Here is a 13,317-nt window from a genome sequence, read left to right as displayed (position 1 = left end):
AAATCTCTGTTTGCAATGCGAATTTTGTCAGACATAGGGGATATAAAAATGAAAAAGCTGGCATACTATGCTTACTTTCATTCCATAATGTCATATGGGATTATTTTCTGGGGTAATTCATCAAGCCAAGCTAAAGTTTTCCGGGCACAAAAACGTGCAGTAAGAATTATATGTGGTGTGAACTCAAGAACATCCTGCAGAAGCCTGTTTAGGGAACTAGGGATACTAACTACAGCTTCCCAATATATTTATTCCTTAATGAAATTTGTCATTAAAAATATATCACTTTTTCAAACCAACAGCTCAATTCATGGAATCAATACTAGAAATAAGAATAATCTTCACAAGGATTTAAAGTCACTTAGTCTTGTACAAAAAGGTGTGCATTATTCAGGAACACACATTTTCAATAACTTGCCAGCAGCCATAAAAAGCTTAACAACCAATGAAATTCAGTTTAAGAGAAGCCTAAAGGATTTATTGGTGGCCAACTCCTTCTACTCCATTGATGAATTTCTGAGGAAAACCAACTGATTTGTATATAAGTACAACATAACTTCTGCACAATTTCAGTGCAGTAATGTGTTCACTGAAAATTTGTGTGTGTGTGTGTGTGTGTGTGTAAGTATAATCTAACTTCTGCACCATTTCAGTGCAGTAATGTGTTCATTGTAAATAAGTATTACAGTAGTTGTATTACATGTTTCTTACCTTATAAATAAACATAAAACTTTTTTATTTTAAATTCAGTGCAATAGTATTTGTAAAATGACTCTTAGTGTTCATTAAAAAATGACGATCATTCCACTTGGGACCTGTGGAATGGTACATTAGCTTATTTGTTTTAGTTTAAATATTTGTCATGTATTGTTGTTTTTCTGACATGTTCCACATCCTGGAGGACCTCCTCACTACGGATCAATTGGAATGAAAGTAAATCTAATCTAATCTAATCTAATCTAAGGACAACACAACACCCAGTCCCTGAGTGGAGAAAATCTTCGACCCAGCTGGGAATCGAACCCGGACCGTGAGGTACGACATTCTGTCACAATGACCACTTAGCTACCAAGGGCGGACAGTTTCTGATATTGATGGTGATACATTGAGCAATTTTAGGCAAGAGTAAATGACAATGCCGACATTTGTTGAATCAACTGATGTACCCCTTTTTGTGTCATTTGTAAATACTACACAGATATGTTCTGAAGTCCCAGAGGCACTTATGAATTACTGTATAAAGCTTCAGCTGTTTGTATTTCATGACACTGTTCATTAGATCATAGTAGAAAGCCTGGTAGGGAGACAGTTGTCCCATTACTCAGCCAAACCAAAATATACCATATAGTCTTTATGAGAAAAACTACTCTGTTACATGGCACCAGCTGTAGTTATTCTACAAAACTTGTGAGAGAAGTGTGCAACATCAGGAATTGTATAAATAAAATGGGCCAATAAGTAATAATTTGTTTTGAGACAAAGACAAAAGTGTATAATGGTTTTTCTTGTCAGTCGATAGTTTTCTAGAACTCAATTCCCAATATGCAATTCAAGCAAAAAATCAATAAATGAGTATATGAGACTAAACACAAAAAGACAAAAAAGCTTTCTTCTATGTGACAAAATCTCACTACTTAAGTTAGATGTAAAATTGGATGCTTCTGATATTAATTGGTAGAAGGGCATATGTGAATAATAGCTCAGCAAATGCAAAACAACAACTGATATTAGAGCATTCCTTGCAACAAAACCAGGGGAATTATACTTGTAAGTTTTCAAGCTAGCTTTTGTTTGTGTATGCTTGTGTTCTTGTGCATGTGTACATATGTATGTCTTTATGAGACATGAGATATGGAATGTTTCAGATTTCCTGTAAAATTATATTACTTGGATATTCTGATTGACACCTTAGAATAACAAAAGTAGAAACCACATCTTGATACTGATAACTGATAAATACAACTAAAGGACACCCACTCAACACAAGTTAAAATTATGTGACAAGAAAAGAGCAATCATTACATTTATGAATTCTTCTGTCACATCTTGGTTGAATAGTTTAATATTTAAGATTAAAAAACAAACAAATTTTATTTTTGTTTTACTAATATTTGTTTATTTTGAAACATTTTTTGCTTATTGGGCCACCGTAGGGAAATAATTAGATGCTGGCATCTGCCAGGCCACAGTGTTTTTCTGAAGATGGCCCAGTAAGCTGAAGACTGGACTGAAATAAACAAATATTAAGATTAGTAGAACAAAAATGCAGTAAAAACAAATGTCTCGATGCTGCAATTAGAAAACAACATAATCAGTACTGATATTGATATTCTCTAGTTTCTTCTCTGCATTTTAAATTGTTTATCCAATTCGTATAGAGGGATCCTTATTTTTATGCAGTTGTTTGACTTTGTGTTCTCCACAAACACAAAGATTTGTCAGAAATTAGACACACTAAGGGCTACTAAAATTTCATAGGTACATAATGCCTCAAGTAAGTCACAGATGCTAAATGATATGGATAAATACATCATAACAAATAAAATCTCACACACATGTTCAAAAACTGTAAAGATAAAAATAATGGTTTAGCAGTGGATCAAGGAAAATAGGAAACAGGTGTTGTGAACTGAAATGAAAATGAAACAGTTGCTACCCTGCTCCCTCTTAACTGCCCAATCTGTACAGTGCTATCATGTTTGCAGTGTGGAATTGTAGAGTTGTCTTCATTTTTCTATTAATATATCTGCAGTCCTTCCTAACCACTCTTATAAGGAAGAAGGATTGAAAGCAAGGGCTGGAGATAAGAGGCCTTGCAATCAACAAAGTTCTCAACTCTATCTTCATTTGCTTGACCTTTATTCTCCTCCAACATTCTAACTTGCCTACTCACACTTATTATCCAGGTTTCAAAGCAAACATAACACAGACATTCAAATAACTCATTATACAAATACCATTGTCACCAATGTATACATTTAGTTACATCCCGCAAAATATTTAGTATGGTTTTCAAATATATGGGATGTGTAAAGATTGGTTAATCCAAATAATAAGTATAGCCCCATGAGTGCAGTGCCAAAAATGCCGAGCTGAGTGAACTATATGCAGAGTCCTCATAAAACTTACTCTTCTGTTTGTCAGGCCACTGCAACAGAAGCCTATAAACATCATTTACACCACATGTAAGATTGGGAATAGCTCAGCACTATTTAATATAAGGTTTAGCAAAGGGGTCTCATGTCTTCTGAATTCATCTAACACACACACACACACACACACACACACACACATACACACACACACACACACACACACACACACACATAAAGAGTTTGTTTTATTGGGCAAAGAAAAGAAATGTTCTCCTTCATTTGCCACATTATGTTTCATAAACATGTCCATCAGATGCAGTCAACTAATACATAATACTCTTGGAAGCCCCCATAATATTTTCTACTGACTCCACATCACATTTTTTCATGTCTACTGTGTAGTTGACACTAATGGTGTCTATAAGGATTTGAATCTGAAAAAGATCTTTTTGATACACTCAGACACATGCTTCCGTTCCCATTACATTATTAACATCCACCATTTTGAACACAGTATCTGTCAAAGCCCCCTGTTTTAAATTAGCATTACACAGTAACCTATGTGCCTTCTGCAGCTTACAATGGGAGGCACTTTAAAATCTGAAGTATTAGTTTGTACAATAACTGATGGAGGATTATTCTGCATGACATGTTGCACTACTTCAAAGATATGTGGAATATGATAGGTATATGGTACCCCAGCTAATTATGTGGAATATGATAAGTATATGGCCCCCCAGTCAAAGTAAATCACAATATGAATGTGATCTGAAGTAATGACAGTAAAAAAAATAATTAATTAATTATATTGTGTAAAGAAAACTTATGTTAAACTGACACATTCCACATCAATATGTAATGTTGTATTCATGATCTATGGCACAAGTATTAATGTGATGTAATTGTTCAAAAATTGTTCACATGTTAGAAGACGGTCTTTCAGTTTCACCCATTACTCACAGGATACACCTGACCCTTTTCAAATACATTTTAATGGTAAATGCTAAATGGACTGCAATCTGTATCACTACTGCAGCAAAATGACATTAATGATTACTCCTATTCTTTCTGTTCCCATCCAGCCACTACAGACATTAATACTGACAAACTGAAAGAATTGGAGCTTTTTTCAGCCCTAAGATCTATACAAAGAGCAGTTATTTCAAACAATTAATTAATTTCTTCCCCCGTGTAGGCATTCTTTTTATATTGCCATGGGGCATGCTGCTTGCTTTATGAAGTAATGTGCTGCACATCACCAGTTGAAATCCCATCACCAGAAATGATCTGTTATTTAGTAGTTATCATTTCAGGAAGGTTCTCACAACTTATTATGTTTTGAACATTAGCATGTTCTGGAGTATTCTATGTTTGTACAAATAGCAACACTTTCTATCCATGAATCCAGTTCTAATCTGGCTGTAATGCTGGTGCCTGTTATTAAACGTGCTTTCAGTGGTAAGTGTTGTACTTCATTTATGACCCTGCATTTGGATTTGAACTTGGTTGTGACTATGATGTCACATTGTTTGGTGGAGATGTCAGGAACTTTAAGATATCTACATCATTGTGGCTTGAATCAGGCAACATAAAAGCTGTCAACTGTATGGACAAGAACTGGAATAGCAGCAGTGCATCATGCTCAAGGTCCATATATTGAGGAGACCAACGAATTCCAAGCCAGCAGTAATTCAGCTGCACATCAGGTATCCACCAGTGTTTCACAGAGATGCTGGCCATGACCTGACAAAATGGCTGAAAGGATTCAAGTGAGTTGCCAAATACAATAAATGAGGTAACATGTGTTTTGCAAACATGTACTTTTATTTGGATGGCACAGCCCAGCAGTGCCTTCAGAACAACAAAGAAAAGCTGAATAACTGGGACAGATTCCAGGCCAAACCATTTTGAAAACATTTGGTGACAATCTACAGCAAGTTTGCTTAGCAGAAGAATAATTGAAGAACAGGGTCTAGTGTCATGAGGAAATGACACAGTCGTACATACAACCCTATGCAACATTGTGAATCCAAGAAACAGACAAAATCTTACATTTGATGTAAGACATGAAGCACTTTTGGTAAAGGATGGCACAACATCATAAGAATTCATCAAGCAGTGCCAGCACATTGAAGAAATGCAGCAGAAAAGAATCAGATGAAAGAACAAAGGCCAACTCCTGAATGTGATTCCTATGGCAGTTTTGGGAGATCACCATGGCCTCACCTCTCATATGCCAGGTAGTAAGGGAAGAGATACAGTAGTTTATGGCAGTCAGAAGTGTTGGACCGAGTATACAAGAGACAGCAGCCCTGAATGTTGACTCTGTATGTCAGGAGCTAAGAAAAAATGTTGAAGAAGACATGTAACATGTTTTAGCACCAATCTGAATCACCTGTCAAATGCACCATGAATAATGGACTCTATCAACTCAGACTTTTACCATAGCCACATGTTGATTACAACCTAGACTGCTTGAAAGTGTCAATAGTATTTCTTAACTACTGGAATGCAGCACGGTTTGAAGAAATATTATTTTAGAGGTATGTGACCACACAACTAAAAATCCTGTAAGTCAGAGTTCAAAAATATCAACCACAATAACTTTTGTTTCATTAGTTGAAAAAAAGGATAAACTTTATATAAAAGTAGAATTTCCAGGGAGGTTCCGGCAACTACATAAACACGGTGTCACAACATTTCATAGCTTCATGATTTAATAGATTAAACACTCTTCATTACACACCTTAAATTCATTTTCCTTGTCCACCGGCCCTTTGTGAACAGGTCGATCAAGCTGGAAGGTGCGAACATCATTAACCTGATAGAAACTGGAAATTTTTTCTGGTATATCAGCTCCTGGTGGAAATAATGGATTTTCCTCAGGGATAGGTTTTACATTACAGATCTGTATGTCTGTTATCACAGTCAAGGTTATAATAGCTAGATATTCTTTAAATTTTTGCATTTTTGGAAATAAATATTTAATTCCTTCCACTGATATTCCGCTTCACACACACACACACACACACACACACACACACACACACACACACAGCTATATTCTGTTAGCACTATGGGCAGCCTGGCTGGAAGAATATGCCTCAGAATGCAACAATAAAATAGACACAAGGAAAATAACACAAAGTGAAACACAGCTGTCAAAAGGATTTCAATATACGATTTATAAGAAGTGAAAGTATTTTATAAAAATAACTCTCAAGCAGAATATCACACAACAATGTCTGTTACAATTTTTCATGTAGAAATCTAAAAGGATACATTGTCCATCTGAATTCATAATTGTGTCATCAGGTGGTGTGTTTTTCATGAGGATCTGGGCAGATGGGAATTCTGTTTGCAGCCTCTGAGTAAAAGCACCTATCCTCTCATATTCCAGACCTCGATATATAAACAGTTTGTTCTGAAAATACATCCACACATACAGAATCATTGATGAGAAACAAATCACTAGTGTCAAGTAATAAATAAAATATAATGCTAGCATCACCTCTTGGTTTACTACTTTTTTCCAAACTTAATGACTTCATATGCTTGAATGAATGAGTGTTCACAGTGAAAGGTTGAGAATACACAAAGTAATCCCAGTTACTCAGTGAGCATAGTTTAAAAATTCAGAAATTAAATGTTCTCTAGTAATTTTTCATGTAAAAATTTAACTTCAAGAACTAGTATTAGCAAAATTGTGTTACATAAAACATTATGCATAAGTATACAAACTTTGAGGGTGGGGGGGTAGTAATATATCAAATAAGGTATGTTTTAAAAACAGAAACACAAAGCCACTAATTACTATAACAACATACAAGATGAAAAATAATAATTAACACATTTAAAAAATCATAAATAATTATCAAAACAGCTGGGGAATTACGTTAATGTGAAGAGCATTCAAAATTTATTGCAATTTCACTTTAAAATTTTTACCTTTTAGCTTACTAAACTTAAGGCTTTGTTCAAAGCACTCCCATTCTCTGACAACAAAAAATTTTCAAAGTTTCTTTCATTATTTATATGCTTTCTGGAGTGCATTCATTGGGATGGTGTGAATTTTTTTTTTCAATCAGTTTTCTTGTATATCATCTATGGTTTGGAAACAATGTTGTTTCAGCAATGTCCAACCAGATCAAGTGGCAGTGTTCACACAATTTAGCAGCATGGGGAAGGACATGGATCTCTAAACTTAGCTAAAAGTTTAGTGTTGTTTTTGTACCTGCCTCCTACCCAACACTCTAGCTATATGGTGAATGGTTGCCTTTAGTCTTTCCATTGCTTGTACTCCATAAAGAACATATTAATGACTTCAAACTAAATAGCGCTTCTTACTGAATTCCTCCAAATTGTAGAGTAACAAAATAACTTTTTCCTTTAATATACTTTTTAAGTGATACTATCACCTTATTTTTGTGAAATATGTACAACAATCATTTATACTGCTATCTTATTGATGCAAGAGTTACTTATTGGTAGGGATGATCAGCTACAGACTATAAAAATAAGAAATTACCATTGGTTCTACATGCTAACTAAGAATATAAAGGTATGTTGATGAACTAAAAATAACTCACCAAAGTTTTTTTTTTTTTTTTTTTAAACATGGCGTCCGGTACAGTTGTTTATAGTGAGAAAGTGAACAAAAGTTATAGTTGTGTGGTGAAAAACGGAACATACGTAAGTTATAACAGTGAAATAGTGAAGCTAAATGAACGTGTATCAAGCCTGCAATTAATTGTAGATGTACTAAGGCAGGACATTGCGCATTTAGAAAATGAAAATGCCGAACTGAAAAAGGCGTGTAATATCCTGATCGCCAAAGCAAGTAAAACACAGAACTGGGAGCACAGGACTAGCATGATCACGGAAGAAAGAAGCGAAAAGGTGATAAATACAACGAATGGAACGAACCGCGGCAATAAAAGCAGTTTCAGTGTCCTACCTACAATAAACGAGTGCTCTGAAGTGGATATAGGCCTAAAGGCAGAAACAACAAGGCAACATATGTTTACTACGCCAAAAAGGGTTGGTCGTGTGAAACCCAGTGACTGTAGAATTACTGTGGTAACAAAAAACCGTTTTCATGCACTAGATTCAGATATAAATGTGGAATCCATGGAAAACTGTGACGACAACAACACGCCGAATCTATATAGTGACAAGCACATGAGCAGAAACTTCCGCAATAAACGTGAAGACAAACTCAAAGTGAAAATATTCTCTGATAGCCATGGACGTGAGATCACAAAAATACTACGTTACAGTCATTGTATACAAGCAACTAGTATTGTCAAACCAGGTGCACCCTTCCAAGAACTCGTTAGAAACATAGAAACTGAAAATGATCGTCATATTGTCGTCATAGCTGGAGCCAATAATGTATATAAAAACGACCTCCACAGTGCAACACGAAACCTTAAGGCAATACTAAATTCAACAGGAGAGAAATCAGTTTTTGTAGTCGGAATTCCACATAGGCATGACCTTTCGGAATGGTCATGTGTGAACGTGGAAATCATAAAAGCAAACAGGCAATACTCAAAGATTTGCAGGGCCTACCAAAATGCATATTTTATAAGTATGGACTCCTTGCAAAGAGACTGTTACACGAGACATGGCATGCACCTTAATAACAGAGGCAAGAAGATTCTGTGCCAAAACATCAGCATGATACTGAAAGCATCTGACAACCAAGAAGTAATTGCTGCTCTTCCAGTTCCTTGCTTGACGCAAACAGAGCCTGAAGAAATGGTTACTTCTATTGCAGCAGTAGAAGTAGAGGTGGAAGCAGCAATTGTACCTACACACATAACAAATGCTGCAGCAGCAGTACCTACCACACTTCATTTACGGGATTCAACAGCAGCAGAAGATGAAGCAACATCCTAATCTCCACTGTCACTAGTTGCCACAACAATGCCTACAGCAGCAGCAGCAGTACCTATCACACTTCACCAGCAAGATTCAACAGCAGCAGAAGAAGAAGCAACCACCTTATCTCCTCAGTCACCAGATGCCACAACAGTGCCTCCAGACACCATAACAGCAGTTCCATCAATTCCTCTAGTAGCAGCTTTATCTACAATATCATCACAAGGAGGGAAGAGTAGGTATACAACAGTAGATGTGCTACCACTCCAAGTGAACAATTTTTTAGTAAAAGGCAACAAGAGGCAGAAATCCAAAAGATAATCCCTGAAAAATATTTGAAAACCAATCACCATAGTGTTCAGTGTGTAAGCAATAAGAGCATGGATCTTAAAATATGTTACCTTAACGTTCAAGGACTGAAAGATAAAGAACTTATTATAAATGAGTTTGGTCTTGATAACCAGTTTGATATTTTTTGTCTGAGTGAACACTGGGCTAATGAGAATGAACTTGCAGTTGCCAAATTTGACAATTTTAGTATAGTAAATAGCTACTGTAGGAAAGAGCACATTAGAGGTGGTGTGGCAATTTATTCCAACCAGTCACTCAATTGTACAATAACCAAACTAGACCTAAATTCCTTGTGTGATGAACAGCACTTTGAAGTTACGGGTATAATCATTAATAGTCATAAGCTAATAGTAGTATCCATGTACAGATCACCAAAGGGAAGCATTAACATATTTTTAGAAAAAATGGACATGCTATTGAGTGAATTAAGTAATATTAAATGACTACATTATGATATTGCAATAGGAGGTGATTTGAATGCTGATTTTGATGTTACTAAATGTAAGGGTAGTGTTGCAGATCTGGAAAACTTACTAAGACAATACAATTTACATCATGTTAATGACGGGCCCACAAGAAACAAAGCATGTTTAGATAACATCTTTGTAAACTTCAAGACCACTGAAAACACATGCGAAGTTGTAGTGTTCCCATTCTCTGACCATGACTCCGTATCTCTAAATTATGCAAGTAAAATTCCCCTCAATAGGAGCAACGCAAACAGACCTGTCCCAACAGTTGTGATTACCAGACCCATAACTGAGGATAAAATTAACACATTTCGTAATTCCCTTGCTGACAGAGACTGATTTGGCCATTGTAGTGTCGATGGACATTACACATCAAGTAATGACCTGCCAGCCAAAATAATATTTGATAGGTTTTTTAATCCATCTTGACCCTATTTAACCATAGCATTCCCATAAAGAAAATCAAAACAATGGACAGCAGCCACAAATCCAGATCTCAAAACAGACAAAATATATGGTACACTAAACAGCTGACAGATCTAAAGAAACAAGTTTTGTTACTGTACAACATATACAATAGTATGAAGTCTGACTGTGCCAAATCAGCCTATGTGGAATGCAGGAATGAATACAAAAAAGCCATCCTGCAAGCCAAAAAAACCTACAATGCCAACAGCATACTTAATTCCACCAATAAACACAAAACTGCTTGGAAAGTAATTAACATTGCTGCCAGAGATACTAAAAAAGACAAAATTAATATCCCACCACAAACACTCAATGAGTTTTTTATTAATTCAGTGAAAGAAATAGGATACACAATTATCAAACCAGACATTAGTCCATCAGAGTTACTCTCCCAAAATTGGGGTAGACAGTCACTAAATACAAGCATGGTAACCTTCTCCGAAGTATTGCCTAGTTATGTACAAGGGGTCATAAAACAACTGAAATCATCTGATAGCTTAGATATATATGGCATATCATGCAACCTGCTAAAAAAAGTGTGTGGCCGCATTCTCTACCCCTTAACCCATTGCATAAACAAGTGCTTACTTGAGGGATATTTTCCTGATGAGTTAAAACTGTCTAGGATCGTCCCAGTATACAAAAATGGAATAAAGACTCTCCATCTAGCTACAGGCCTATTTCAATAGTACCCGCATTCTCCAAGGTAATAGAATGCATCATGTACCAACAATTATCATCTCACTTTGAGAATCTAGGAATAATTAACGCTACACAATACGGGTTTAGGAAGAATCTGTCGACCATTGATGCAATCAACACAGTAGTCAGTTACATCCTCAAAGTTTTTGAGAACAAAGGCTTTGCTCAGGTCTCATTCTGTGACCTAAGCAAGGCCTTCGACTGTGTTGAGCACATGCCACTACTAGAGAAACTATAATTCTACGGCATCAAAGAAAACAGTCTCAGACTATTAAAAGCTTATCTCAACAACCGTAAACAGGTAGTTTGTGTTGGTAAGGAAATGTCAAACATAGAAAATGTTAAAGTAGGTGTGCCTCAGGGATCTGTACTGGGGTCCTTCCTGTTTCTGATAATGCTCAGTGACCTCCCCTCGTTTATTAGATCCACCGCTGTATTGTATGCAGATGATACGACTTTTCTCCATAGCAGTAACAATCTTAATTATCTTAAAACCTATGCTGAAAATACACTCACTCATGCAGCATATTGGTTCAGAGCAAATGGTTTCCTGCTAAATGAAAATAAAACTCAGCAGATAATCTTCACTCTAAGAGACAAGCCACTATCTGATGACCCTAGTTCTGTTAAATTCCTGGGAGTTTATTTAGACGAAAAGTTATCCTGGGGCCAACATGTAAACTATATTAGTAGTAAACTATCTAGAGTAATTTATTTATTAAGACAACTCAGAAATTGTGTACCTGAAACATACATCAGATCATCTTATTTTGCATTTTTCCAGAGTATAATATCCTATGGCATTATCTTGTGGGGTAACTGTAGTCATATACATGACATCCTATTATTGCAGAAGAAAGCCATTAGGATAATTACAAATTCTTCACATAAGGCTCACTGCAAACCCTTATTTACTAAACAAAAAATTATGACTGTAACAAACCTCTATATATACAGTGTCTTAATCTTTACGAAGAAGAACCTAAAAGATGTGAAACGTAGAGAAAATGTACATTGTTACAACACAAGAAGCATCAAACACATATACACGCCTTACCACAGACTATCAAAATCAATAAATAGCTATGAAGTCACAGGGCACAAGCTATTTAATAAGCTGCCACATGCCATACAGGATCTTCCTGAACATACATTCAAAGAAAGACTGCATGAATGGTTTATTGCCCACCCATTCTATGATATCAATGAATTCTTGAACTGTAAAATGCAGTAATCCAACAGATGACCCACTGTACATTTATTGTAATATAAGCTAAAATATTTCAGTAGTCAATACCTTATCACACTGTATTATAAATTGTAACTTCATTTGACGTTGTCAATTGCTGTAATGGCCTAAAGACAATAAAATCTTTATTATTATTATTACTTATTTAAATAAACAAGAATCTATCAACATCAATTATAATAACATACCAGAAATTGAAATCTTTTAGTGGTTGAATATGGAGGTAACTGTTTAGTGAGAAGTAATAAAATAAAGAACCCAGGTTTTTTTCCAAACACTTTGCTGAAGAAACAAAAATGTCTTTAAAAGTAAAACATTTTCAAACACCAATAATAAGGATCTACATCTACATGATTACTCTGCTATTCACAATTAAGTGTCTGGTAGAGGGTTCAATGAACCACCATCAAGCTGTCTCTACCATTCCACTCTCGAATGGCGCACGGGAAAAACGAGCACTTAAATTTTTCTGTATGAGCCCTGATTTCTCTTATTTTATCATGATGATCATTTCTCCCTATATAGGTAGGTGCCAACAGAATGTTTTTTGCAATTGGAAGACAAAACTGGTGATTGAAATTTCACAAGAATATCCCGTTGCAACAAAAAATGCTTTTGTTTTAATGATTGCCACTCCAATTCATGTATCGTGTCTGTGGCACCATCTCCCCTATTTTGCGATAATACAAAATGAGCCGCTCTTCTTTGAACTTTTTCAGTGTCATCTGTCAGTCCCACCTGACGCAGATCCCATGCCGCACAGCAATACTCCAGGACAGGGTGGGCAAGTGCGGTGAAAGCAGTCTCTTTAGTAGATCTGCTGCACCTTCTAAGTGATCTGCCAATGAATCGCAGTCTTTGATTTGCTCTACCCACAACATTATCTATGTGATCATTCCAATTTGGGCTACTTGTAATTGTAATCCCTAAGTATTTAGTTGAATTTATAGCCTTCAGATTTGTGTGTCTTATGGTGTAATTGAAATTTAGCGGATTTCTTTTAGTACTCATGTGAATAACTTCACTCTTTTCTTTATTCAGGGTCAGCTGTAACTTTTCACACCACACAGATATCTTATCTAAATCATTTTGCTAA

At 35.8% G+C, this 13,317-nt stretch overlaps 1 protein-coding gene across 1 annotated transcript in view; it reads right to left on the bottom strand.

Moving 5' to 3' along the window:
• Positions 1-13,317, bottom strand: part of LOC124555196 (dedicator of cytokinesis protein 3) — a 448,693-nt gene that overhangs the window by 46,283 nt on the left and 389,093 nt on the right. The window contains exons 24-25 of the mRNA XM_047129040.1: positions 6,378-6,519; positions 5,842-6,011 (exon numbers count right to left, since the gene is read on the bottom strand). Coding sequence (XP_046984996.1) covers positions 5,842-6,011; positions 6,378-6,519 — 312 coding nt within the window. The remainder of the gene's footprint in view (positions 1-5,841; positions 6,012-6,377; positions 6,520-13,317) is intronic.

Source organism: Schistocerca americana, chromosome X (genome assembly GCF_021461395.2).
Source record: "Schistocerca americana isolate TAMUIC-IGC-003095 chromosome X, iqSchAmer2.1, whole genome shotgun sequence".
Lineage (NCBI taxonomy): Eukaryota > Metazoa > Arthropoda > Insecta > Orthoptera > Acrididae > Schistocerca > Schistocerca americana.
This window is presented reverse-complemented; position numbering and strand designations above follow the sequence as displayed.